Source organism: Buteo buteo, chromosome 10, assembly GCF_964188355.1.
Source record: "Buteo buteo chromosome 10, bButBut1.hap1.1, whole genome shotgun sequence".
Lineage (NCBI taxonomy): Eukaryota > Metazoa > Chordata > Aves > Accipitriformes > Accipitridae > Buteo > Buteo buteo.
Window position 1 is genome coordinate 244,837 of NC_134180.1, and position 27,767 is coordinate 272,603.

General features: G+C 55.8%; 1 protein-coding gene across 3 annotated transcripts; it reads left to right on the plus strand.

The window, feature by feature from the left end:
• The first annotated feature begins 16,588 nt into the window (after window positions 1-16,588).
• On the plus strand, window positions 16,589-26,810 carry TLE5 (TLE family member 5, transcriptional modulator). Of its 3 annotated transcripts, none has more exons than XM_075037676.1 (7): window positions 16,589-16,868; window positions 17,373-17,470; window positions 19,004-19,067; window positions 21,551-21,595; window positions 23,196-23,258; window positions 24,786-24,860; window positions 25,543-26,810. In XM_075037676.1, the coding sequence occupies exons 1-7, from the start codon at window positions 16,842-16,844 to the stop codon at window positions 25,759-25,761; spliced, it is 591 nt and encodes a 196-aa protein (XP_074893777.1). In that variant the 5' UTR covers window positions 16,589-16,841; the 3' UTR covers window positions 25,762-26,810. The 3 variants fall into 3 exon arrangements, with proteins under 3 accessions (XP_074893777.1, XP_074893779.1, XP_074893776.1); XM_075037678.1 differs by having other exon boundaries at window positions 16,592-16,868; window positions 17,394-17,470; window positions 25,540-26,810; XM_075037675.1 differs by having other exon boundaries at window positions 16,594-16,868; window positions 25,540-26,810.
• The last annotated feature ends 957 nt before the right edge of the window (window positions 26,811-27,767 follow it).

The window sequence follows — 27,767 nt, forward strand, 5'->3', positions numbered from 1 at the left end:
TGCTGTCTCCCGACTACATCCCACCAGAGCCGAGCCAGACAGGGACAGAGCCTGTCGGATAAGCTCCCTGGATGCCACCTCAGAGTCCTCCCTCGTTCTGCCTCTCTCCAGACAGGGCTCTCAAAGCTGTCTTTAACACTGGTTTCCCCATTGCTTCTTACTAGGACCTGGTTGCCTGTAACAGGTACCCCAACCAGCAGGCTGACACACCCCATCCAAGGCACAGTCCCGTGTTCATCCTTTCGCTGACAGCGGAGCTTTGTCTTTCTGAGCAAGCCTGCCATGCCACACAAGAACCCTGCCCCCAGCAGAAGACCTGGCCCCTGGACTCCCCTCACACACACACACCGCTTGGTGAGCACCTATGGCTGCACATGCATCACCTTGACTTGCATGGCTGCCTGGGACCTCCCAGCTCTGCTTTTCCACCTGCAGAGTCAGCTTCCCAATCACAGTTCATCCCCAACCCTTCCAGAAGAGGGCTAGCAGCAGCTGGAGGTAAGGGGAGGAGGGAGGGTGTCAAACAGACCAACCAAGTCCCATCCTTGTATCCCAGCCACCCCAGGACCATTTTCCTTGGGTCAAGCATTACCCACAGAGCCACAGGTGCTGACAGGGACTTGGGACCTGGTGCCAGGGTGCCCCAGCCACCCACATGCTCTCCCCATAGCCCTCCATACAGAAAGAAAGAATTCTGGACATTCAGAAGATTCTTTTCTTCCATAGCCAAATCATGCAGCAGCAGATGCTGCCAAAATCCACATGCTGCAGCTCCCACCTTCCTTTCAGATGGATGCCAGGCCTCCAGCTGTTACAAGCTATACTGGGATGGTCGTGTATCCTGATTCAGCAGGGCCCCCTCCATCCCAGCCCTATGGATCTGTAAGTGCTTTAGTACATGCCTCTCATTTCAAATCTCTCCTCCCAGAAGGAGGGGAGTAGGCAAAGCATAATCCACATGGCAAGGTAAACAGATGCACACTTAACTTTCCAAAGGAGAAGTCTCTTCCCACCTTCCTCTCTCCCTGCTAGTCTTGGCTTCTCTTACTCCATCTGGTGTTGTTTCTTTGTCTCACTTTCAACTCCCTTAACCCCTCAGTTTACCCAGTCTCTTGTTCTTCTTTTTGCAGGTGCTTCTGCTGGTGTTTTGGAGTCCTTAGGGACACCCAGTTCCAACACTGCCCATTCTGTCTGCTTGCAGTGTGTTCCCACACCTCCTGGGGTGGGCTCACTCACCTTTCCTAGTCTACTCTGCCTGGACGTCTGTATGTAACCAGTATTTTTAAAGGTCAAAAAAAGCACAATAGAGCTGTTACATACCTGCCTTGTCACCTGCCTCGCTTGTGCCATGGCTTGCCAGACCCTGCCTCACAGCAGCCTGGCTGAGACAGAAACACAAGATACTAACAAACAACAGGTACTGTTTTCCACTTAAATTCTAGATGATCCTCTTATACCTGTGAGCTCTTGGCCTCAATTAAAAGAAGATTCTAGTGGGGTTTTTTTAGTGGTCTCTCCATAGTGTGGCCTTTCACAGCATCGATACTCACCTCCCATTCCTATGTTCTCTTACTTTCTCCTCCAGATGCTCCACAGCTGAGAAAGGACTGGTACTCCCTCATTACTGATCCCTGGTGAATGAGGTGTAGTAATTTTGCTTTGGCAGCTGAAAATTATTCTACAGATAGAGGTGCTCAGGACATCCAGAATCAAAGTCACAGTGGGCTGCTCCATGTGACCTTCTGCCCCTTGGAACTCTATCTATGGATGGTGCTTAAGGAGGCAGGAAGAGGCAGGAAGACTTAAGTTCCTACAACCCCTGCAACACTGCTCTGACTTTAGGCAAGTCACTTATCCTCTTTGCATGTCCTCAGGCTGCAAGTACAAGATAGATACTGTGTCTCAGGACCATGCTAAAGAGTTCTCTAGTTAGGATTGCTAGTCTGCTTTGAACCACAAGGTGCTATATGCTAGAGGCTATTGTTTTGGTTACCTTCCCCTGGGCAGGATCAAAATCTAAAGGCCAGAAGATCCTGAAGAAACTTTCACAGCTTGCCAAAAGAAAAGGAGTAACAAAATTTGCATCCATCCTCTGGACCACTTGCTTGGTTCCTGCTAACAGATATCAGTTCTGATGAATCCTGATCAAACTATCGATTTAAGGATGACAGAACTGGTAGTCTCCAAGCAACAATAGTCTGTCCACTCATTCTGTTTCTGCCCTAATGGAAAAGTTTCAGTGCTCAGAGGGCTCAGCTAGAAAACACGAGACCTGGGATTTTCCTCAGCTTTGTCACCAGTGTGCTGTGCAATTCCCCAAGCCCCAGTCTCCATTTCCCTGCCCCACCTGGGTTGCTGTGTCTGTTCAGATGTTCAACTCCTTACCTTTCTCTCCCTTCACCCTTCTCTCGCAGCCTCTCACATCTGCTGCTGTCAGCAGATGTCACTGACTTCCAGGCATCCTCCCCAGTCCCCTACTGCTACATGCTCTCTGATAGTATTTGCTCTGATCAGCAGCTGCTTGCCTAAGCAGGGGAATTCCTGCCAATCTGTCTAGCACCACCTCTATTCTCCAGCAGGCGGGGGGGGGAATCCTTGTGTTTTTTGTGGCTTCCCAAGTTCTGCATGAGGGCCTTAATGAGCAGCATTTCCCAGAAAGCTGATCCTGAACATGTCAGGCCACTTCAGAGGAACTACTTCCACAGCCCACATTTGCAGCAGTTAATATTAAGCACAACGATAACCTCCATTCATTTGTAGAAAGGAAGGGCCCAGCCCTTGTAAAGGGTGTTCAGTCACTGGCCCCATCAGAATACCAGCACACCTTGCTGGATAGCATTGCAGACATTTTGAAGTCCCATTCCCTTTCTCCATTCTGCCCCCATTTCTTAGGTGCTTTTGAGTTCCAGATGCTCGAGAGCAGAGGGGAGCAGGGACAGCCCAGCTGCATTTTGCTGCAGCTGCTTGATCAACAACTTAATCGAGGAAAATTTTCATTACTTAAAAAAAAGCAGCTTGCAACCAGACAATGAGAACTGTTCCCATCTTAATGCAGGAAGCAGGTGCTCTGAGCACCAGGTCCCCAGTTCAGCTGCACACACACACACACAGATATTCTGGAAGCCAAGCACATGCCCCTTTTAGCACATACTTTGCTGAATCGGGACCCTGATTACATCTTCTGCTTTGCAATTATTTCATGAGTTGCAGAACCATTTCCTCATTTCCTTCAGCTGTTGGGAAGAACTAGTTACTATAATTCACCCCTCAGGTGAGCTTTCAGCAGCAGAGGTGGTGCAGGGTTATAGATACCTCCCCACCCCCCCAACTCTGGAGTGACATTTTCTGTCAGCTGGAAGTGCCTTGCTGCCAGTCAACATGTTATACCTTCTAGCTGTTGGAAAAATGCAGCATAGGGTTTCACTCCTCAGTGTCTCTCCAGGAACTGACAATCCCATGGAGCTGAGCTAGAATCTCATTTCCCAAGTAAGGAGGCATCCAGTGTGTGATGGGTACCCCTTCCCAAGAAGCAGGATGGGTGGGATCACGAGCAGGCACTGGTAGCTGTCTCCTAGTAGTTTGAAGGAAAGGCAAATGGCTTAGAGTCACACAGCAAGATCGAAACAAAAGGGGGAACATCACCGGGGAGAAGAAGGGAGGAGGAGAAAGCAGAGAGGTGGTCTGCAAGAGAGAAAATGAAGACAGCTGGTGTGTTACTGTCACAAAGTCTTTGCCAGGAGCAGCCCACCGGGCGCTTCCAGCCTTGCGGCAGAAACGCAGCAGCTGACGCAAGCGCCTGGTTTAAGCCTCAGACCCGAAGCGAAACCCCTTCTCCCCAGGCATCCCCCAGAACAGGCCCCGGTGACCGCCGCCTCCCACCGCCGCGCCTCGGCTCGGCTCCCCCACGGGGGCCGGGGCGGAGCGCGGCGGTGCCGGGAGGGGCCCGGGTCCCCACGGCCGTGCCCGCGGGCACGCCGGGCCGCTCCCACGGGCTGCGAGCGCGGCCGAGGGGCGCCGCGGCCCCGGGCGGGCCCCGCCTGCTGACCGAGGCGCGGGCGGCGCCGCCGGGCCCCGGGGCCGCGCTCGGCAGAGGGCGGCAGCGGAGCGGAGCGGGCGCCGCGCCCCGCGGGAGCCCGCCCCGGCACAAGAGCCGGCGCCGGACTCCCCCCGCACAAGCCGCTTGCGAGCGCCGAGGCCGCGCACCCGTCGCCCCGGGACCCCCCAGCTCCGCTCCTCCACCCGCAGAGTCAGCTTCCCGCCCGCCGCCCGCCCCCGACTGCTCCAGGAGAGGAGCGGCGGCAGCTGGAGGTGGGAGAGAAATCGAATCAGAGCGGCCGCGTCCCATCCCTGTACCTCAGTCACCCCAGGACCGCTTTCCTTGGGTCAGGCGCTACCCGCAGAGCAGCGGGTGCTGACAGGGACTGGGGACCCGGTGCCAGAGTGCCCTGGCCAGCCACGTGCTCTCCCCGTAACCCTCCGTGCAGCACCCCAGAGCCAATACCCAGCTCAGCCCTTTCACAGTCCCACCTTCCAGCCAGCCAGAGGAGTTTGATGAGCTGCCCCCAGCCCCATGCTACAGGTCCGAGAGTCAAAATACCTTCTGAATTTCACAGCAGAGCTTTGCTACCTGCTGAGCCCTGTACTAGGATGCAAGGCTCTCATTAAAGCTGGGTGGTGGGAGGAACAGGACACAACACTCTCCTTTTTGATTTGGACTTCATGCTGCTCACTGTTTTCCATTTTAAAAACAACACTTTAAAGCCCCTCCCAAGTGTTTCTGTAGCCTCACACCTGCTCCCTTCCTTTTTCATCCCTTTCAAGGTTTCCTGTCTACACCTGCAGCAGCAGCAGCATTTCCCTCACACCATCTTGACATCAGTTAGACACTACCCTGAGCTCTCATCAGCACTAACGAGCAGCCAGGACCACTGGGATCACTGAAGTAGTCTCTGGAACAGAGCAAGGAGAAGGGATTGCAGCAGGTCTGGGAGCATCCCTCATATGCATGCAGCAGAGCTGTGCCACCAGCCAGGGAATGCAGGCAGCCAGGTCAGCCCCACAGGGCCAGGCAGACCAGCCACCAAACCACCTGGTGAGGACTGTGCAGGGACAGTTGAATTCCTGGTGTATACAGGTGCTTAAGGACCAAAGCAAGGCAAAACAACTCCTGCCCAGGTGCTTGAGAGGACACTTGATCTATTTCTCATTTGTGTGTTTTTAAAATGAGCTCACAATTAAGGGCCAGAGCATGCTTTTCATCCAGCTTGGAGACCTGCTGACCATAATCTGCAGGCTTAGGGGTAATGGGGTCACCTACAGTTACTGGGCAGGATTAATTTTTTTTTTAAAAAAAAAACAAAGCCCATTCCCTCCCCAGCTGTAAACACTAGGCCTATGACTCCTACTCTGAGTTCTCCCCTTCTCACAGAGATTTGCCACTGCTCCTTGGACCACCCCTCTCTTCTGCCTGCTTTTGCCATGCACCATGACTCCTCTTTGGCCTGTCTACCTTTCAGCCCCAACCCTTGCCAGCACCCTGGGAGCTGCCCAAGTTCTCAAAGGCACAACTGCAAGCTCTCACTGTCACAGGACAAGACTTACTCCAGCGTTCAGCCCTTCCCCTTGGGCAGACTGAAGTAGCATGACATGCAATCTTGCTGTGTCAAATACCCTCCCTACTTAATCTGCAATGACATTCAACGCACATGGAAAGGCAAGTGCATCCCTTCCTCCCCAAACTCTCTGCCATCACTCCCCTGAACAGGGACACAGGTTCCTCAGGGAGGGAGCTGCATACCCAGTACTTTCTGTGGGGCAGGCCACAACAGCAAGGCTGCATTAGAAAATACCAGGGCCTTTGCATCACGTCTGTGATGCTGAGGACCTGTTCTGGCATTGGTGGCACATTCTGGGTTCATGCCAGCAGAACTGTCACTCCTGAGAGCACACCACCAACACTGAGAGGGCTTTCTGATTCGAGGAAGACAGAGGCAGAGCCATTACAGAGAAGCAGGAGAAGCCAGGGCCAACAGAGAACAGGGCATGTTTTCCAAAAGGGAGGAGGAAAGGGTCACTGGGTGGTCCAGAGGTGCCTACCAAGAGCCAAGGAAAGGACAAACTGGGTCAGGTCAGCCCGTGCCAGACACCCACATGTGCCAGCAGGTCACAGCTAGGCTTGTCTCACAGCACCTCATCCTGAGCACACCCCTTCTCCCATGGCACCCTGCAACTGCCTTACCTCAATCCGCCCAGCACCGCTACCAGCTCTGGGCATGCGACCACCTCCATCCAGACCCACCAGCGCCAGCACACCACAAGGAGTACGGAACACCCACTGCCAGCCTCGCCTCCCACAGGAGGGCACTAGCAAGCCACAGGCCCATAAAGATGTTGCCAGCCTGTCACCGGCCAGCTCCACCCCTTTAACACCTCCTTCCCCTCCTGACCCAGGTGTTTCAGGTCAGGATCGGGCCCCTGCCGCTCTTTAACCCCCTCCTGGCCAGCGCATGCTCAGCAGTTCCCATTGCATGTCAGCACAGCTTTTATAGTAAGGAAAAGGAAAGCAATGTATCGTTTGATAAATGAAAGCACCTTTATACCAGTTGCATAAGCTGGGCCATCTCTTTCCTGTGCTGCAGGTCCCAGTCTGTAAATGCTGCCCAGGAAGCCCCAAGAGGCACTTAATGAGTACCTGCAAGGTGCATAACGTGTCTTCCTAAAGCCCGAGCATGCCAGGTGTTATTACTGCAGAGCAGGTGTCAAATGTTTCAGCCTCCTCCAAAATTATTTTTACAAGCTTTTCAATGGCCTGTCACAGGAAGATGCCACAAGAAAACTTGAGTTCTCTGAAAAGAGGGGGGAAAGGCACCCAGATCAAACATACTGACAAATGCAGCCTGTGACAGCAATTGCTGGGTTAGTTTTTTAAACCTTATGTTTCACATCTGGTTTGTTGTGGCTGTTGTAGGTGGGCTTAGTGCATGGTAAATCAGGATAACAACCCTACATTTACCGTGATCCTTTCATCCCCTAGGATCCCAAAGCACATCATTTAATTGCACTCAACCTGCACATAGATTTCATAAATAAAGGAATGATGAATTAGCACAGCTGCTGCAGCATTCACACAAGTTACTAAGACACAATCTCCTTGTGCAATCAATCCAGCATCATGCTTCAGTGTTTTGTCATAAATTGAGGTCAGGAAGAAATGTCCTCCCTACCTGGAATGCAGCACTGCTAAACTAGCTGAGTACAGGAATACACTTAAGGGTGTAGTAATCTGTCTTCCCTGTGCAAATCTCAGAAATCGTTGCAAATATTCATTTGATGGAGCTCCCATGCAGTAGATGAGCACTGATCCTGCACAGGGGTAGGAGGAATGTGATGAAGCGTCGCCAGGAGAGATTATCTGCCTCACATTAGGCAGGAGGAAAGCCTGGATGATCCCTTTGACCTTAAAACTGCTATCTCATTACTCCTTTTGTCCAGCAAGGGAAACAGAGAAGGAAAGAGGTAAGAATCTTTGCCATGCCCATGACACACAGTGGGCCTGGTCTAGAAGCCCCTGCTTTGCCTGTTCCAGTCCCTGCTGATCACTCCCACCATCAGGCTCAGTCTCTGTTTTGTATGCAGAGGGATTCAAATGCTGCTTCTGGAAACTAATCGGCCCAGGAGCCTCCTCATGGTCAAAGGGTCAGTGGATTCCCCTGGACCTCCTGACGGTGTTACAGCTTCAAACTTCCTGTTTATCTCCCACCAAATGCCTCAGAGACACCACCCGGCGCTAAGCCCTTCTCTGGAACTTGACGCTGTCCAAGCCCTGGCCCAGCAGCAGGCAATTTCAGGCATCCTTGCCATGTGCTTCCTCATCACGCCTCAGCTGCAAAATCCCTTTCCTGCTTCCTGCAAGGAGTGTGAACTGTTCCTTGCACTTTGGCTGGTAAAAAGGATGATAATTACCCCTAATCAGTCTGCAGCAAAAACACAGGCCACAGCAGAAGTGGGGGGGGGGGGGGGCAGCCACCATGAGGAATGGAACCCAATTATTCCAAGTCACTGATAAAACAGGATCAAAGAGGGTGGAGATGTTTTACCAGCTGTAAAAAGCCTGCCCGGACCAAGGCTTTTCCTTGGAGAAAGGCCCTTTCTGCCCACAGCCCATCCCTGGCTAAGACCTTTGCACATCCATGGGGTAGTTTCTCATTTTTCTCCTTGGCAGAGAATTTGGGATGGGGTTCATTTTTGCCTCTGAGGGCAAGTGGCAAGACAGTTTCCCCAAGAAAAGAGCATGGTAATGTGGGCATGTGGTGCCAAACAAGTGCTTTGTCTGCTGCCCCATGTGGGAGCTGAGCTGCTGGGACTCTGCTGTGAACCATCATGAGCACCTGGGTGTCCTGGGGGACAGAGCAGCCGGGGCTGGGTGGTGATGGGGGTGAGGGACAGCACTGCAGAATGGTGCAGTGGGTGCACTGCTGAGGCCATGTTTGTGAGGCGGGCAGTGCCACACTGCAGGCTGCCATAGATCTTCCTCACCTCCCTGCAAGCCCGTGCTGCCCAGGATCCCAGCCCTGGGTCACTGCCATTGAAAGTGGGGGAAGAGAGCGCTGTGCAGAGTGCAGGCTGGGCCTGGGATGTGTGGCAGATGAGCGCCTTTGGGAGCAGGCAAGGGGACGCCAGCAGGTGTCCCCAGGCTGTCCCGATGCCATGTGCTGGGCAGCCTCTGCTGCAGTACAGGTACTGCCAGGGCACTGAGAGGACAGTACATGCTTCCTGCCAGTTCCCAGGGTTATCAACTGCTCCTTGGAGTTCAAGACAAAAACAACCCCACAAAGCTGCTCGAGCCAGCGCCAGCCCTGGCTGCTAACCTCCAGCTCTGACCCCTCTGCCAGGCACAGGACTCCAGCTTTGGCAGGGGAATCTCAGCAGTGAGGAGTGAAATTTGCCGCGGGATGCAGCAGCCAAAGCAGCCATTGCACTGGGACCCTGCACTTAGTCCAGGCTGAGTGCAGGAACCTGCTGGTTTCCTCTTCTCAGCTAGACAGACCGTGCTGCAGCGAGTGCAGTGGGACCACCTGTGGGAACCAGCCCAGCTTCAGGGTTCAGAGACAGCTTCAAATTATCGCTTGAGTAAGGTGTCAGTAACTAAATCGGAAGCCTGCCTTGTGTTTGCCATCCAACTGCTGCACCCTCATGCCAATTTCCAGGACAGTGTTTAAGTCAGCAGTTGTAATGGAGGGGCACTAGGTGGGGTTTTGCCTCTCAGGCCTGCCCTCACCCCTGCGGAGCAGAGGCGGCTGTGGGTGACTGCAGAAGGCAGGATCAAATCGATGGCTGTGGCTCGATATCTGTCCCTGATGGAGGCCAGCAGCAGACATTCCAAAGGAAGGTGTGAGAAATGCAGTAATGGACAGGGGGCACGTGCCGGGGGACGTGGCTACACCTCCGTGGGATGCAGCCACCTGAACCCACAGCCACAGCACTAGTGTCACCACCAGTGTCGTAAGGATGTTTCCTGCCTGGGCAGTCAGCTGCCTGCCTGGACGTGGCAGGGCCTGAAAGCCCAGCGCCCAGCAGCCGGCGAGGCAAGCAAAATGGCTGCTGGCTGTGGCGGGAGTGGCGCTGCTATCCCAGCCGGTGGCATGGGAGACCCATCCTCTGTGGGGCAGCCCCACTGCTCATTCCAGCCCTCCACTGCAGCAGGGAGATTTGCATGGCTGATAACGGCAGCAGTGGGGGAGGCGGGGGAGACTTGGGAGGTGGTGAGGGAGAGGAGGAACAGCCTGTATGTGAAAGAGAGTCCGCAGAGACAGGTTGCTTATAAATCACTCCTGGGCCTGCCAAGCCCTTGCCAGGCGTCTGGTAGATTGCGTTACGCTATCTGGAGAAAGTTTAATATAAAAAGCCAATAATCCCTGTGATAAGAGGGGTGATAAGGGACCGCATGGCCGCAGGTCGCACAGGAGCTGGCCTGGACGTGGCAGAGCCGGGGCCCAGCACCCAGCCTCCCCCGCTGTCACGGGCACTGCAACTGCCCCAGCGCCTCTCGCTTCCCTCCGTGAAGCCGGTCAGCCAGGCAGGGAGCTGGAGCGCTGGCCCAGCCGCGGTGGGTGGGTGGTGGAGGGGTGGGCTGCACTGTAGATGCCACACAGACAGCCCGGTCCCCAGGCCCTCAGCTGTGAGATCTGCGCCCAGCCAAGCTGAGAGCCGTGGGAGCAAACCAGGCAGCCGGCAGCACTCCTCCCCGCAGGCAGCCACGGTGCTGCAAGAGGCGTCTGAGCGGCTGCATCGCAGCGACTCCTGGGAGAGGGAAGGGGCAGGCGAGGGGCTGTCAGACAGCTCAGCGATGTGGGAGCCTGGTGCCCAGATGCCAGCCCCTGCCAGCCTCTGCTCTGGCCCTGGGGGATGCTGCCGGGGTCCTGCAGGCCCCTGACCTCCCTGTGGGGGCCTGGCCTGAGTCACAGGCAATGAGTCTGTGTGCGGCCCAGCACAGCGGTGTACTGAGAGGGGAGAAAGCGACCTCTGCTCTGAGACGGCAGGGCTGCGTCATGGGATGCGTGGGAATGGCTCACAGGCAACCCACCCGAGGGATCCTGGCCGAGACATGCTCCATGTAAATGCCTCCCTTGTCCCAAGTGCCTCTGCTTGTGCCCCTAGAGAGGGCTACCCCTTCCCACACACAGTCCCTGTTGACTGTCTGCAACAGCAAACTGATGAGGGCAGGGTGCAAGGAACCGCAGAAAGAGAAACCTAAATGTAGTCCTGAGAGGCTGAAGCAAAACCCCTGCAGCTTTAAAGCACTGGAAACCATGTGGTTCCACATAAAAGTCAGCAGGGAAACTTTGCACAAGGGTTTTGCTGCTGTGCACAAGCCGTCGAGGTCAGACATATACCTGGCAGGGCTGCCGGTGAGCAGAAGCAGGCAGCTTCTCTGCCCAGCCCCAGCCAGAGCCAAGCTGCAGGGCTGGGTGCAGCAGGAGCTGGCCCTGCTGCTTCGCTGCCGGCAAAGATGGGCTGGGAAAACAGGGAGAGTGGAAGGGGAGAAGCCCGTGAGCACCAGCAGTGTGGCATGGGGCAGTCTGTGGCTAATAGCTCGCAAGCTGCCAACCACTGTGCCTTATTAAATGCCTCACAGATGTCTGAATATGGGGTGGCAGTGGGGGATGACACTATGCAAAGCCAGGCTTTACATCCTGGGGAGAGACTGGGATTTGTTAGCAGCTGGTGTATGGATGGCAGCTGAAGTTTAATGAGTTTGGTGGGTCTCAGCCCTGTTTCTACTGGAAAGAGTCCACAGCATTCAAACTTCATGAGAAGTGAAGGAGGAGCTGCTGGCTGAACCACGCCACCTCCAGTGAGGTCCTCTCCACACCACGCTGAGGTGTGCAGTGTCCAGGGAAGCCCAAATTTCTCAGACTCAATCCTGCAAAGCACTTGTGTATGCGGTCAGCTTTAGGTATTGGGACTCAAGAGTGGTCCTGAGGCAGGGGGAAAGGAAAAAACCTTCCTTGCCTCAGGGCTTGAATTGCTGCTATGCCTTTTTTATTTCTTCCTCTCTAATTCCAGGTAAAAGAGACAGTATTCTCAGGGTAAAAACAGGATCTTGGAGCCTACATTTCCATTGCAATGACAGCATGACTTCCGCCTTGTGTCCAAAGCTTCAGAGAAGAAAGTGTCTGTACAGCCTCTCTCCTTGAACCAGTGCTGGAGTGGAATATCTGAATAATTTACAAAGGCTCTTCATTAAACATATTTATTTTTGGCAGCTTTGTTAGACTGCTCCTTTTAGGAATGAATAGGAAGTTGCTCTGCTCTCATCAGGGCATCCCTGTACAAACCCTTCCTGCTGGGGCCAGGGACTGGGACAGCCTATTGCTCCGTTAACCATGCTAAACATAAACTCCAGGTCCCCAGGTAACCAGGCTCCAGTGCCAGTGGCCAGGCAACCTGGCGAACGAGTATGTTCCTAGACATGCATGTCACGGGAAGTGGGAGCAATGGCAAGATCTTCCCTCCAGCCTCTGTGGACAGGACACCAGCACGGAGGCATGGGAGAGGTCCAGTCCTGCACCAGCTCTGAGCAGGAGACTGCTCCTGCTTTCCAGCCAGACAAGCCCACAGGCTTGGGCAAGCTCACGATGTGGTGAAAGGCAAAGCTCAGCGTGGACAAGGTGTGGTACAACCTGAGGGCACATGGCTTGGGGCAGACACAAGGCCAGCAGGCATGCTGCGAGATCACCATGCATACTGCAGTGCCTTAAAGCGATGCTAAAGGCAGGCACGGCACCTTCCTCCCTGGAAGGCTGACACCAAGCAGGGTACCACAGGAGAGGTGGAAGTGGCTCTTCCAGCCCCCGTGTCCTGGTCACACCAGCCTGGAGACCCCTTTGCCAGCCTCCCAGACCAAGTTGCCATGCAGTGTCAGGTTCTCAACTAAGCTGTCAATGTCAGCAGCCAAGTCCCTGGCTGCCCTCTGCGGCCCCTCCAAAGGGTGGTCCAGCTTCCCTAGGAGCAGACACGCTCCCTGGAAACCCGCCTTGCAAGCTCAGCCCAGCCCTGGGTGCAGCGAGAGCCTGGCATGGCCTTGCTCCTGGCCCAGGTGTTGGGGGAGTGGGGGGGAATCCATCTGCTTCAGCTGCAGCTTTCCAACATTGCTGTAAAACAGCCTTGCAGCAGACAAATGTTGGTTCACTTGGAGAGCTCCTAGACACGTGCTCAGAGCTCCCTTCCTGCGCTGGAAAAACCCTCATTTCCTGAGCCAGGTCTGAGGTGGGCTGTGGGAATCCCCTCCTTTTACCAGGGTGTGTTCAAGGCAGGCTCCTCCACGTGCTGTTTTGCTGCCATGCCCAGGCCATATTCACCCCTGCTGACACAGGGAGGCCCACTGCTTGGGCAAGGTTATAATTCCCCCTTCTTCAGACACAGATACATTGCCTGGCTGGAGACAGGCCCATTAAAGAGTCATTTACTACGCACAAGCAAGTTTGTGTTCCCCTGGATTGGGATTTGCCAAGGTTATACCATAAATTAGCATGTTTCCTGGAAGAAAGTAAGGAGAGAAAAAAAAAAGATTAAATGGAACATTTTGTAGCCAACATAAAAGCCAATAAAGGAACATTTCATTTCCCACTTGGAAGGGAGCAACTGTGAGTTGTTGCAAAGGGAGGGGAAGGCAGCACAGGGCAGTGTGAGCAGGGCTCCCGTGCTTTCACCGTGACCAAGGGAAGACTTGAGATTCATGTTCCTGTTGCTCCCCACTGTTGGGGAGCTTGGCTGGGGCCAAAGCTGCCAGCAAGCTGATGGTGTGGCTGCCCAGCCATTCACCCTGCCACATGCCTCGGAGAGGCACCGTGAGCCCTTTCCGGAGGCCAGGGTCTGAGCTGGGGGACTGCGTGGGAGAGCCGTGGAGGGTGCCTGCTGCTGGCCTGAGGGAAGCTTCGTACTGGCAGCCTGGGGTCCAGGAACAGTGCCTCTGCATCGTCTCCTGGGAAGTTCAATCTACTCTGGTAATTATTATTGCTGGTTAAAGAAGTCCATCAGTCACAGGAAGAGCCTAGTCCTGTTTGTACCAAGGACAAATGCTTCACAGCTTTGTCCCTACCATCATTAGGAATACCTGTTGTTTCAGGTTGCTACTTGGCAACTTTGCTGCTTTATCTCGACTGGAAAAAAATTCATTCAAGCTAAAGAAGAAAGTTTAATATCTAAATGAGCAATGAAGGGGCGCGCTGGAAAAGGAGAGCGGAGATGCTACCTGGCTTGGCAGGCAGACTAACATTCCCGAGTGTACATAGCTGTGCTAAAAGGCAGCCACCCACTGGGTAAAGAACACACCTTTGGCCCTGGCTGCCCTCCTCGTCTTATCTGAGGGGACTGATAAGGCAAGACATCCACTCTGGAGGTCTCTTCTCAAAGTTTGTCCTGCCCTGCATCGTGACCAACCCCTGCAATATTCTGGATGGGAAGATACTAACAGACAGCAACTGCTCTGCAGGCACAGCACACCAGATCATCCTTCAGCACCTCTAATGCGGGCAAAGTCTGTAAAATGGGAGAAACAACCTGCCGTGTATTTAGGGGCCATCCCTTCTTATGTGCATGTACATGTTGTGCAGGGCAGTTGACGTTGTGTTTTAGGTCTCTAGCTGCTGCAGGAATACACATATCTGTTCTTCCAAACTAGCAGCAAATGTGAGCCTCCTGACCCACACATACACTCGAAAGGTTTTTTCAACTAAAAGGAGTAACTTTTTGGAACAACACAGGAGCCCTTCTGCAAACAAAGCAGGAGCGGTCTGAACAGTGCAAACCCCACAGGCAGCAGCCGTGCAAGCAGATCCAAAGCTCCAGGTGCTCCCCTTGGGATGAGCTGGCCCAGCCCAGCATCTTCTCAGTGGCCACATGCGTGGGCTCCTAGTGAGGGACCTTGCATCAGCACTCCCACTGCAGAGTGCAGGGGAGAGCCCACAGGCCCTGATTTTGAACACGTGATTCAAAGTATAGCATTTGCATGCTGCACATTTCTTCTGCACTTAGCATAATCATCTTTATAATAGATACCTAATTCCTGTAATGGAGTGAGGACTATTACCTGCAAGGCCAGTCTGTTCTGTGCTGGGGGCCAGGGATGGTAAAGCTCTCAACCCAGGCACTGCATATCTGAATCATCACATAGCTGAGGGCCAAACCCTTCTGCATGCCATTGTCCCTTCCTTCCCCCCACATGGCAGCAAGGTGACAAGCCTGGCAGGGAACAGAGACATGCTCCAGACTTGCTCCGGTGCCTCCCACTGAAGCTAGAGCTCACCAGAGAGGCAGGCCTTAGCTTTGCAAGGGGACAGCAGTGACCTAGTCTGGTCTCCTGCACACACCAATTACAAACTGCACCTCACTGCTCTTGTGCAAAGCCCAAGTCAGGGTGCCTCAGTTTCCCTACATGTAAAAAGGGGACCAGGGTGCTGACCAGCTGAGGGGGAGACTGTCTACCCTGTTTTCCCACCCTTAATCTGCAGGGACATAAAGCCTGCCTGCACTATTAATAATCCTTGGTAAGAAGCTGTCACAGTTTTCGCTAATATGGAGATGTTAAAGTGAAAAAGCTACTGCACAATATCCAGGAGGTGTCACAGTAACTCAGCTGCTATATTGTTCTCTTTAAAAATAAATACCACAACAGCCCAGCCCGCATTGCTGGAGTTATGACGTGTAGGGTTTTATTTTTAATCAGAAAATGTACCAATTTTTAAGGATAGACAGAGAGCAGCGTCTGAAATTGATGAAAGCTCCCTGTGTGCTCACGCACGCCAGCCGTATTCCTGCCTGTTATTCTCAGGCTGGCTTCCAAGGACCTGATCCCGCCTCAGCTCAGGCGCGTTTGTGTGTGTGGCTTGCAAGAGGCCCCATGGCAACAAAGTCCTTCCAGCAATAAAGTCTTGTGGCTAAATTCCCCACCTCTCTGCTCTCTGTGGGGATGCAATCAATCCCCCAGGACACAAACTGCAGGGTCTGCTCCTCAGGCAGCAGGTTTAGGACCGAAGTTTGCATCCAGAGCAGAATTTTCCATGGCTTGGAGACGGGAGATTTGTTTGGGGCCAGTTGCAGGTGGATTCCCTTGCCTTTGCCTTCCCTTGTGCGCAGCAAAGGCAGCGTTGAAATAAAGCAAAACAAACCCCTGTGTAAACAAACGCTGTTCTCCCACTTGGGGAAGGATGTGAAAATGAGCCGCATCTGATGGCACTCCCTGCATTGCCAGCACGGTTCAGCTCCTGCGGTGTCCCATCAGGTTTAAGAACCTGTAAGAAACTGGAGCGGTGGCTTCATTAACAGCAAAGCTTCCCCTTCTCCCTAACACCATGTAATAAAGATGCAGCGCCAGGAGCCAGAGGAACTATCTTTACTAGGTGGTAGGCCAATGCTCTCCTACGCAAGAGAGCTGCAAAGGCGAGAAGCCTCACCACACAGTGAGACCCGGCACTGTCCAGGGCTCCTGTGACCTGGCGCCAGGGACCGCAGGCACCAAAGTTTGCCCTGCAAACCTCTGCCAGACCTCAGTCCGAGTCACCCCGGCCCAGGGTAAACCCCAGGCCTCCGCGACGAGCTGCTGCGCTGGCTCAGCCGGCGGCACCCCTGGCCCCGCGGGGCAGCGCTCCGCACCTCGGCTGCGGCTGGTGTTGAGCCTGGGGTCCCGCCTGGGCACCGGCGGCGAGGAGGGGCCCGGGGAAAGTGGGGCGACACCGGACGGGCCGCAGCACCGGGAAGGTACGGGACGCCGGGCAGCCTCGACAGGACTGCAACGGCCAGGGCTCGGGGAGGTGACGCTGGTGGGCGAAAGGCCCGTCCGGCCCCGGCCCCGGCCCCGGCCCCGTCGCGCCCGACAGCGGGGCGGGGGAGCCGGGCAGCCGCGCGGGGCCGAGGCCCGGCGCGCCGGCCCGGGCCCGGGCCCCCGCTCGGCTCCCGCGGCCCGGGCGGGCCCCGGGCCGCCCGCAAGCCCGCAGCCCGGCCCGGCCCGGTGCCCGCGGCCGCCGGCGCCGCGCGGCGGGGGCGGGGACCGGCGGGGGCGGGGGCGGCCGTGGGCCCGCCCGGCCCGGGGAGGCGGCGGCGGCAGGTGGTGCCGAGCAGCCGCAGGACGGAGCCGGAGCCGCAGCCGCCATTAGACAATAGGCGCCGGCGGCGGGGCGGCGGGAGCGGCGCGGGGCGAGCGGCGCGGCCGGGGCGGGGCGGCCGCGGGGCCGGGGCGGCCGGGCCCGGCGCGGACAAAGGCGGCGGCGCGGACAGCCGCGGCGGGCGCGGGAACGGGCGGCGGCACCGGGCCGCTCCGTGCGGGGGCCGAGCCGCAGCCTGACATGATGTTTCCACAAAGCCGGCACTCGGTACGGCGCGGCCGGGCGCGGGAGCCCGGCGCGGCCGGGGGCCGGGGCGGCGGCGGTGGGGCCGCGGGGCGGGGCCGGGCACCGGGGGGCGGCGGGGGCCGCGGGGCCGGCCCGGCCCGGCGAGGGGGCCGCTCGGCCTCCCTGTGGCGGCCCCGGCGGGGCCGAGGTGACCGAGCGCCTCCCGCCGCCGGGCAGCGAGAGGGCGGGGGTCTCCCCGCCCCTCAGCTCCGGCCGCCGCCGGTGGGCGGCGGGGCCGGAGGCAGCGCCCGGGGAAGGGCCCGGGCGCCAGCGGCCCCACGGGTGACCTTGGGCGCGTCCCGGGCCTGAGCGCGCCGGTCCTCGGGGTGCCCGGCCGGCTCTTGCTGGGGCTCAGCCCCCCGGTGCGAGGCGCGGCTTCCCGGCCCTGCCCGGGGCGGCGGGACCAGGGCGGGCTCGGGGCTGCTGCTCGGGTGGGACGGGCAGGCTGCCTGCCCCGGCGCCCAGCGCTGTCTCCTGTTGTTCAAGGGCTCCTCTCACCTGCCGCAGCAGTTGAAGTTCACGACCTCCGACTCCTGTGACCGCATCAAGGACGAGTTCCAGCTCCTGCAGGCCCAGTACCACAGGTACGTGCTCCCGTGCGCCGCCGGGCCCGGCCTGGGTCTGCCCCACGGCCTCCGCGGGGCTGGCGCGGGGCTGGCACGCGGCAGCACGACACGCAAGAATCGCTCCGATTCTCCTGCTTCACTGCTTCGCCACACGGACCGAGCGGGAATGCCAAGGCGGAGACCCGGTCACATAGCTTTGGTCACCTTTGGCTAGAGGAGGACCTCAGGCAGGGGATTGGTTGCATCCGCTTGGGAGCCTGGAGAGGAGAACATGCGTCTTCCCTCTCCAGCCAAGGTCTTTACTCTGAGCGCAGCTCGGCCAGGACCACGCGGAGGCTTGCCAGGCCTCCTGCGTCTTGCTGGGAGTTTTCCTCGGTTCTTCTTGCTGGCTGCCATTCTTGGACGGCGAATGCTGCAGGGAGCACTTAAATCCAAAAGCTTCCGCTTTTCTGCGGGTGTGTGTGGAAACACTGCTGCTGACCCGAAAGCTGGCTTGTGATGATCTGTTGCTTTGCATGTGTGCGTGTCTGAAATAAACTTGAAGCTCTTGCGTTAAATTGACTGGGTGATGCCCTCTGCCATGGCCCAGCAGGCTCTAGGACGGCTGGTTGTGGCAAGGGCCTTGGTGCCATGCAGCTGCGACTTCCCTGCCTGTCTTCCCCCAGCCTGGGCTCCGCTGGGCAGCCAGGTCACAGGTTTGCAGTTGTGTCATTCTGGCAGGAGCAGGCAGAAAAACTGCTGGGAAATGGCTATTTCCTGGTGTCCCTGTGTCTCTGGGCAGTGCCAGCGAGGGAGTAGGGGAGCCCAAGAAACATGCCCGTTGGAAGGGATGCTATCCCCCTACCCCACCCCACTCCACCCCCTTGGACTTAATCTGTTCGAGAAGAAGCAGGTTTTGTGTAGGTGAAGCTGTTTCTTGTTTGAAACATAAAACCGCAGCACATGCTGGCTGCAGTTGCTCGGCTGGTGAGTTGGAGTCTCATAAAACACTGGGAGCAGCGGCACTTTCTCTGAAGGGTGTGAAGAACCTAGGGGAGAGAAAAAAATCCTTTCTTCTGGCGGGATGTGCTGCACTTGGGCCTCCCCCCCACCTTCCAGAAATGGATCTGGCTTTGGTTTAGAAGTTGTTTTGGAGCATCTCTTGAATGTTGCAGGCAGGCCTGTGCTAGAAGCTGTCCCCAGCTGCCAGCAATCAGTTGAGGAAAGGCAAACCCCTCCCTGGGCAGCCACCTCTGCTTCTGCCCAGCTTTCTGCTTCCTGCCGAAAGGAGTTGCCTGGGGGAGGTTGGCATCCAGCTGGTGGATAGCCTCGTGCTGCTTCTCCTGAATGTGTGTTGGTGGCACTCCAGCTGGGAAGGTGGGAGCAGGCTCTGTTGTGGTCACCGCTGTGCAGCACACTGTGGCCCAGCTCTGACTGCCCCTTGGAGTCTGGATGGTGGTGTCCGAGAAGCCAGCCTGGCCAGGATGGGGCCATGCAGGAAGCAGCTGCTCTGTGGCGATCAACTCTCTCACCTCCTGTTTGTGGTTTTCTTACTGTTTTCTGGCTTTTCAGCTTGAAGTTGGAATGTGACAAACTAGCCAGTGAGAAATCGGAGATGCAGCGTCACTACGTCATGGTAAGGACCAGCCCCAGCAGCCGAGAGCATGTGGGTGGCGCGGGTGGGGACTCCAGCGGTGAGCAGGTGCCTGTGCCTGAGTTTTGCCTGGCAGGGAGCCTTCACCCTGTGGAGCGGCGGGCCTCCAGGCAAGGCTGGCATTGGCTTTTCTGAAAATGGGGCTTTTCTATATTTTGTGTTGTCTGCATGCAGTGGATTGTTGAAGCGCGGGGAAGTAGCAGAGAACTGTTGGATGCAGAAAACTGATGGGCCCAGTGGCTGACTGCTTGATGGGTGGTGATGGGGTCCTTGGCCTCGCCACTGACTGGCTGCTTGACCTTACTCCCTGTGCCCTGGGGGAACTGACAGCTCTTACGCACCCCAGAAGGAGCTGTAAGGTGCTAGTTTGCAGGCGTCTGGGGACTCGGGGAGAGTCATGGCTGGTGAAAGACAAAGCAGTGCTCTGAGCAGTCGTGAAGCTGGGAAACCCCACAAGCCTGGTGGGAGTTGAAAGCAGAAACCAGCTGCTGTGCAAGAGCTAAACCCTCTGTGCCTTCTTGTGACTCTGGCAGCCTTGCGGAGCTGTGGTGTTAAGTGCTAGCACGTCTCACCAGTGCGTGTGTCCCAGCACAAAGTGTGCAAATCCCAGGGCAGTGCCTGGTAAAGGCATGAGACATGATACCACATGCGGGCAGCAGGGTTAGTCGTAACTCTCTAAAGAGAAATCTGCCAGGAAACAGCCATGTTCTTGTAGGCTGCGTGATGGTTTGCCTGCCAGGTAATGCTTCTGTCTTCCCACGCGTGGAAGAGCCCTTGTAGCAGAGAGGAGGGATGCCAGGCAAAGCTGTGGTCTGTTCCTTTCCTATCAGGGAGTTAACAGGAGGTTGTGATACTATCCATGAAGATGAGCTGGTGCCTGCTTACCAGCTGCTGCACCTGCCCTGGAAGGAAGAGATAAGATGTAGAAATTAATACAGCAGCTCTGTATTAGGGCAGAGTTAGGACTTTAAAACCAGAAATAAGGGAGCTGGCCCCTCTATCCATCCTCCTGTACTGCCTGTATGTCCAGACTCTGAGGCTGTGGGGAGCAAGGCATGCTTGGGGCTGGAGACAAGAAGAGGTCACAGCTTTCCTTGTATATTAATGAGGAAGCCTGCCACATTCACACTGATAAATGATTGCTTCCTGGGTCTTGCAGCCTGCATAGAGACTCTCATCTCCAGGTGTAGCTGATTTTTTTTTTTTTTTTTTACCTTAATGCTGATGGTCACCAGCATTGATTCAGGTTACCATCAGCAGGTTGGCGGCAGAGGGGAAGGGTTATTGCTTGTTGTACAGCATTTGAGGCTTTGTAGGCGCAGCAGCTCCTGCCTTGTCTGCATGGCTGAGCTGGAGTCGCACAGAGCTGCTGTCGTTCCCCACCACAGCAAGTCATGGGAAGCAAAGAGGAGGGTTTCTGTGAATGTGCAAAGCTGCTACAGCTGCTCTGATTTTTTGAATAAGTCACAATTAGCAGCTTAGGAGTCAGGCTCCTGCTTCCTGCTCAGCCTTCAGAATGCAAAGAAGCCTCGAGAGCCAGCAGCAGTGTTAGAGCAGACTGAGATCATGGCAATACCAAGCTGGGCGCTTCTCAGACTTGTGGCATCAGTACCAAAACGCCAGTGATCTTCTCCTTGAATTAGATGAGTGCAGGTGTGGATTTTTCTTTCCCTTTGGAAGAATCAGGATTGCAGCCTGCAAGCTGAGGGAGGAGATTTCTAAACTCTCAAACATCAGCCTTAAAACTGCTTCTTCCAGGGGTCAAGAATTGGCTTCTCCTGACAGTAGGTTGCTCTGTAGCTGCCTGTTGCTGCTGTGCGGGGCGGGGGGGGGGGGGGGGGGGGGGGGTTGGTGGTGGTGGTTCTGGGTGGTTTTTTCGTTGTGTTTTTTTCCACATAGCTTCTTCCAAAACAGCTGGAGCTGTGTGCAGCTGAATGTGTTACTTGCTAGATGAAGCCCAGTTGTGATCTCTTCCATTTGCTGCTGAAGCAGCTGTGTGGGCTTTAGGATATTGGCCAGGCAAAACTTGTAGAGTTAGACTGCCTCTCTTTTGGCTGTGGATATGGAAGTCTGTGGAGCCCTGAGCCTTTTTCCAGGTTTGAAGCAGCATCACTCACTCTCATCTTGATGCAGACTGCTGAAAGCTGTTTGTGAGGGGTGTTGCATGGGGCCCTGTCAGCAAGTTCCCAGGTCTCCATTGGCAGAGTGTGAGGCTGGAGCAGGGTGGGTAGGGAGCGCCTGGGCTCGGTGGTTCTGCCTTAGACCTAGAGGGGGTCTCTGTGTTTGCCTCCTGCTGTCCTTGTTTCCTAGGGCTGGCCTCTTCTCTCCTTCCATCCTTGCCCAGCCTTTGTAGAAGACCTTGCTAGGAAAGCAGTAGTAGTTCCCAGCACTGCTATATGGAGCCACTTTACCTGGTGGGGACTTGACTTACAATTTCTTTTGTTCTTTTCTCTCCTGCTCTACAGTATTACGAGATGTCCTACGGGCTGAATATTGAAATGCACAAACAGGTAGGGGGAAGGCATTTCCAAGTGCTCTAATTCCTGGGGAGGGTGGGTTGTCTGCTGTGCTTTGCCCTCTGTCACTTCAGTGGTATTTCAGGAACGAGAAATGCCATGAACCTGTAAAATGTCAGAGCTGCCTTCGAAATGCAGGGACTCCCCCCAACCTCTTGGGATCGCAGTGCCCAGACTGAGGGCCCCCACCCTGGGCTGCAGGCATGCTCTAGTTCTCCCCAGGGCCTGAACAGGTATTTAAGCACTGAACACTGGCAGGGTCTGGAGCTGCAGCTCAGAGTTGGTCAGCAGACATGAACCCAGGGTGGAGGGCAGGAGATGATGCTGGGTCCCTCCCACCCTCCTCCCAGGCCCCGGGTGGGTTCCCGGCCCTGCTTCCTTCCCCAGTGCCTAGGAAGGCTTGTTGTGATCACCCCAATGTGAAAAACACCTTTGGCTTCCCCCAGGGTCTTGCTGCAGTCGGGCCAAAGAGCACTTCTCTTGGGCTGTCATTATGTAACATGATGGCAGACCTTCTAAGAAAGCCTCCTTCTGATGGAGACAGTGCTGCAGCCTGGATAAGTTTGTTCATTACCCTCACTGGCGGTTAAGTTGTTAATTATCCCCAGTGGCTAATTACCTGTTCTGTTAACAACATGAGCCTCCTCTGAGCCTGACTATCTGGATTCAGCTTCAAGTCACAAAGTTGTCTGTGTGTTGTGGCTCAGTTGTAAGCTGCTTAGCACAATTCTGCTCCCCACAAAGGCACTTGATGCCTCTGATCCCATCACCCTTGTTGGTAAGCCCACGAGACTGGCTTCCCTGGGAAAACCTGCATCTTGGTAAAGGATCTGAGCCATGAATCCTCACTGCTGTCCTGTCAGCTGTCTCCCAGCCTAGTCTGCTCCCCTGTGGTGCTGGTGGGGCCCTCCCGGCTGGTTTTGGTGCATGCCTAAACTCTTTGGCTCTGTATTTCTTTTGACTCCATTGGAAAGTGATTTGCAAAGGGCTGGTAGCTTTACTCCTTCCCAGGAGAAAGCATTTAACACCCCAAAATTTGCCACCTGCTTGTATGAGACTAATGAAGAAGCTGCCCAGTCCCTGTGGTCTCCCTGAATAGCCCCAGTCCTGCAGCTTGGCTGTGGGGAGGCTGGCAGTGGGCAAACACTTGCCTTTGGGAAGGGGGAGTCTGAGGAAGTTGAGCAGCCAGTCTCCAGGGCAGAGTGGGGGGGTCTCAGTGGAGGCAGCATGTGTGTCTGTGTCCACATGGCAAATGTAATTCAATGCATCCCCACCTGGGTCTATAATAAGTTTCCTCTCTGGTTGCTCCCAATTTGTTAAATGAATATTGGAGATGGAAAAGAATATTGAAATCGTGCTCTTTGCAGTCAGCAGCATTCATGCATTTAACTATGTAGGGAGGGGCCTTGGGAGTGAGGTGACCCCACCGTGGCACCAGGATGCTGCCAGCATCTTTCTGGGGGAGTTTGTTTTCTTGGGGCCATTTGGGGACTCAGGCCCTGCTTGGGGTGGGGGAAAGTGGAGCAGCTGGTGCTGAGGATGGTCAGTCCCAAGCTGCCTGATGCCTTTCCTCTCTGTTCTTCCCACCTTCTAGGCTGAAATCGTCAAGAGGCTAAATGGGATTTGTGCACAGGTTCTGCCCTACCTTTCACAAGAGGTGAGTCCCCCGGCTTGGCCTTGGCTCTGGCTTGGGGGCGCGTTGGCAGAGGGGAGCGGAGGCCCCTGTCCCACTGCAGGACAGCAAGGTGCTGCGGCCCTCCCATATGGGCAGCTCTGTGCTCCTGGCCTGGTAAACCTTGTTGCCTGCTTTGAGCCTCTGTGCAGGGACAAGCACTTCAAGACAGGTTTGGCCTGGAGGCCTTCGAGCAGCCCCCCAGGCACTGTTCGGTGGCTAATGTGCCTGTCTATCCCCTTTGTTGGTGGCTGTGGACAAAGATGGGCTCTGTTCTCTCCTGCCTGTGGTTTCTGAGTCATTGGCCACTTCTGCATGGGTGGTGGGAGCTTTGGGTGGCTAATTGGGGGAGGAGGGTGTTTTAAAAAAAAAAAACAAACAACCCAACACACAAAAAAAACCCCCTCCATATGGCTCCTCCTTGAGATCTGGTTCCTCTGCCTCATTAATTAATGCAGCTGATGGGCTCCTCCCACTCCCCTGAGAAACTGATTGGGTGTGCCTGGGAGTTGCTGCTCGAGGCAGGAGGAAAATGAAGCACCTCTAGTGCCATATCTGTCCATCTCCCCATACAACCCTACAGAGGCTAAACTCCACTGCTGTTCTTGTGGCTTTTTTATTGGTCAGGACTAGCTGTGGGATGGAGGCTGTGTTTCTTGGTCTGGGTTAGCTGTGGGGTTGGGGAACAGGCTGTGTTTTTCCCGCCCACCTGTTCTCAGGGAAGACAAAGTGGCTTGCTGATCAGATCAGAGCTGCCTAATAACTAAGCCACAACTAAACCTTTTGCATCTTAATGCAACGCCTTCCCCCTCCCCAACCCTGTCCCACTGCCAAGATGGAAAGAAAAATCTACTTGCTGGAGTGCAATGGACAGGCCTGGTGTTCAGAGACCTTGTGCTCTCAGAGCAAGTACAGTTGTCCTTTATTTTTTAAAGTTTGTGATGCAGCTGTTTTTCCTGTTTGTGTTTGGAGCAGTTGTGCTGGGCTCTTCTACAGCAGCGTCTTCCAGCTGCTGCAGTTGGGACCTGGGATGTGTCCCAAGGAGTGGGGAGCTTCCCAAGAGCTTCTGATTTTAGGGCTTGTTTTGTTTGTTAGGGGGACTTGCTTTGTGTCAGTTCTGGGTAGAAGAGGGGAGGTAGGGTGAGAGGCATTGCCCACCTTAGGGCTCTTCTGGCCAAGGATTGCTGAGCCTGTGCAGAGCAGGACAAGGATGGGAGTAAGAGGGGACCTGCTTAAGCCCGTGGTGAGGAACTGGAACAAGACAAGCATGCCCCCTTCCCTGCTTCTCACTACCATGGGCCTCAGTGGTGTAAGGTCCTTGTCACAAATGAGGTGCGTGCAGGTGTCTCCAGCTATGGGGTTAACCAGCCTGCCTCTGTGCCCTGCCATCTTGGTGTTAGCAGCTGAGATAATGTACATGTGAGTGTGTCAGGCCCAGTAGGGCTGGGTCCCTGTTCTCCTTCCCTGTGATACTAGAAATGACCCTGAATTCCTCTGTTCTCTCCACACCAGCATCAGCAGCAAGTCCTGGGAGCCATTGAACGAGCCAAGCAGGTTACGGCACCAGAACTCAACTCCATCATCCGTGTACGTGATGCATGTTTAGTTTGGGTTCAGAGGGATGGGAATCCGTGCCTTTGGCCTTTGAGACAGAGCTGGACAGGGGAATCATGACCTGGGGATGTGCCCCGCATGCTGGGAGCTGGCTGCTCTATGTGCAGTGCTGTAGCCCTGCTGGGATGAGGCTGTGAGTGCTGGGCTGGCCTTGCTGGCATGGGGCTGGTTTTGTCCAGACTTGTTATGATATGGGCATGAGTTTGCAGGGGAGCATGGATTCCTGCTCCGTCCCAGCAGGGTGCAAGGAGAGGAGCTTTGGTTTTGAGCAGGAACCGCAGCAGCTCCTTGACATGAAAACACCATCTGTTCTTGGTCAAGGTTGGGAGGGCTTTAACCGCATCCTTGGAGCATGCCAGAGTCTGAGGCCAGATGTCCTGTGGGCTAGGGGCTGTGTGTCGTGCTGGGGACACGCTGTTGAGTCTTCTCTTGAGGCTGTCGCAGCCCAAGGACTCTAGAATGTTTTGGTGGTTTGTTTCGTTCCCCCCTGCCCCGAGGCTGCAGTGGTCTCCAGGACCTTTAGGTCCCTGGTTTAAGCTTGGCTGCTGGCACAGGCTGTCTGGAGAGCCCAGGCCCTTGGGTTGGGGTCCAAGTGCGCTCAAAATGACAATAGCCCTCTCCTGTCTTCCTGTCTGTCCGTCATTCTCTACAGCAGCAGCTTCAAGCTCACCAGCTGTCGCAGCTCCAAGCCCTCGCTCTGCCTCTGACTCCGCTCCCTGTGGGCCTCCAGCCCCCATCCCTCCCTGCTGTCAGTGCCGGCACCGGGCTCCTCTCGCTCTCGGCCTTGGGCTCGCAGGCTCACCTCTCCAAGGAGGACAAGAACGGCCACGATGGGGATGCCCACCAAGATGATGATGGGGAGAAATCGGATTAGAGTGACTGGGGGGCCGGGGGTAGGGGGCTGTTTGGGGGGTGGGGGGGGGGGCGGGTTAATGCAAGATGCAGTATCTCTCTAGTTGCTGCGCAGCAGAATCGCGGGGGCTTGTGTTTGGTGGCAGCTTGCCAGGCCTCTTCCCATGGGCAGCAGTGCCTGGGGGATGCCCCTACCACCATCCCAGCGGATGGGCTGCTCCGCAGCAATGCAAGCGCCGTAGCAGTAACCGTGTGGCCGATCGTGCTCTCCCTGTGCCCAGCCTGGCTTCCCCGTCCCCGGTCCTGCTCTGTCACAGAGCCGAGCCAGAGCCTGGCTTGGGCTGCTCTGGGGCTGCGTGCCCCCCCGGCTGTCCCAGCTCCTCGGTGCCACGTGACTCCCCTCTGCCCGCCGCTCCCCCCTCGGTATTTAAAGATGCCCCTTGATCCTAACGGTTTCTGCACAACTCCCTGCTGGGATCCCTGCCCCGAAACCATCTCTTCCCTCCCCAAGCGCTCTTGATCTCGTTGCATCGCCCTGGCCCTGCCCCCCCGCGCCCCTCCTGCACTAATACCAGGCCGGCACCTTGCTGTTCTGCATGTATCTGTTCTTAACCAGTCCCGCGGCACCGCGGCAGTACGACACGCTCCGGCTGCCGGGGTTTCTCCTTGGCTGCTCCTTGGCCTTCGGCTGGAGAGGGAGCCTCTGCCACCTGCTCCCCTTCGGCATAGCACCCATCTTTGGGGGGCTCGGGCAGCTGGGCAGAGGGGCAGGCAGACTGAGAGCCTTTCCTGGTCCTCCCCCTTCCCACGCCCCTGCCCCCGTGTAGAGGATACAGCAGCTTTCTCTGTTCTTATCTCCGTGCGCTAGCGTGTCTTCTAAAAAAACAAAAATGGAACAAAAAAAGAATAAAATTAAATAATAATCTGGTGTTTGTATATAGTCCTTTAGAAAGATCTTGTTTTGCTTTTTGTGTTTAATCACTTGACCTATAATAAGAGGAACTGAAAATGCTGTATCAAGGACGTACAAGCTGTGCCTTTCAAATAAAGAAATAAGAAGGTTGGTTAAAACCGTGACTTGCTGCCTGCTTTCTTGCCGCCTTTGGGATGACTTGAAAATACTTTCCCCCCCCTCTCCTGCCCCCCACCCCCTGCGATAGGGGAATTGGTGGGGGAGAACAGGTAGCTTTGCTGGCTAATGTTGGACCCTGCCTCAGTTTCCCCAAGTGCTGTCACAGCTCCCAGCAGGCTGTGGGAGGTTTCTGGAAGAGCTGCCCTCCCTCCTCCAGGTGAGCGTGTCCCAGACTAGTCCCTGCCTTACCTGGTGTGATGTGGTGCCTTTCCTGTGGGGGGGCCCTTCTTCCCCTCTCTCTGGAGGTTTCTCTGTGAGCCAGGAGGAGCGGGGTTAACATTGGCACCTCTGGTTCTGGCTTCTCTCCTGCTCTTGTCTCCACAGCTGCTGGCAGAATGAGGACGGTCCTCGTTGCCCGCATCCTGCTCTGGGGTGCCATCCCTCCCACAGGCATCCTGGCAGGGCATTGTGCCTACGCTGGAGCTTTGGCTGGAGTCTGCTGGAGCCAGGGCAAGGAGGATCCCCAGGCAAAGCCAAAATAAACTGGAAAGCGGGCGGTGGCGAACGGGATCTGGGAGCTCTCCAGATAAAAAGCAGGGAGGTTTGGAGGGAAGTGCCACCAAGGGCTACCGGCTTTCTGCTGCAGCAGGAGCGGCGTGGTTTGGTATCGCGTTGGAATGGTCCCTGTGGGCTGCCGCAGATCTGCTCTGCGTGTGCATAATTCATTTTTCCTGTGGGTGCAGAGGATAAGCTACTTCTGTGGCACTCAGCCCCTCTGGAAAATCTGGCCTGTGTTGCCCTGGGGCTGAGATTGCTGTAATGGAATTGGCTCTCAATAATTAGAGCTGTCCTCTGGCTTCAGAGCCTGCTCTGCCCTGATGACATCTTCCCCTCTGTATCTCCCAGGCCAGCTGGAGTGGGAAAATTTCCTTCCCCTGCGAAGGAAGCAGTGTTAG

What these genes read in the sequence shown, in the direction of transcription:
- TLE5 (XM_075037675.1), top strand. Translation starts at nt 16,842, where the DNA reads ATGATGTTTCCACAAAGCCGGCACTCG. An exon ending in TTCCACAAAGCCGGCACTCG is followed by an intron (nt 16,869 to 17,372) that starts GTACGGCGCGGC and finishes CTGTTGTTCAAG; the next exon opens with GGCTCCTCTCACCTGCCGCA. An exon ending in TGCCCTACCTTTCACAAGAG is followed by an intron (nt 23,259 to 24,785) that starts GTGAGTCCCCCG and finishes TCTCCACACCAG; the next exon opens with CATCAGCAGCAAGTCCTGGG.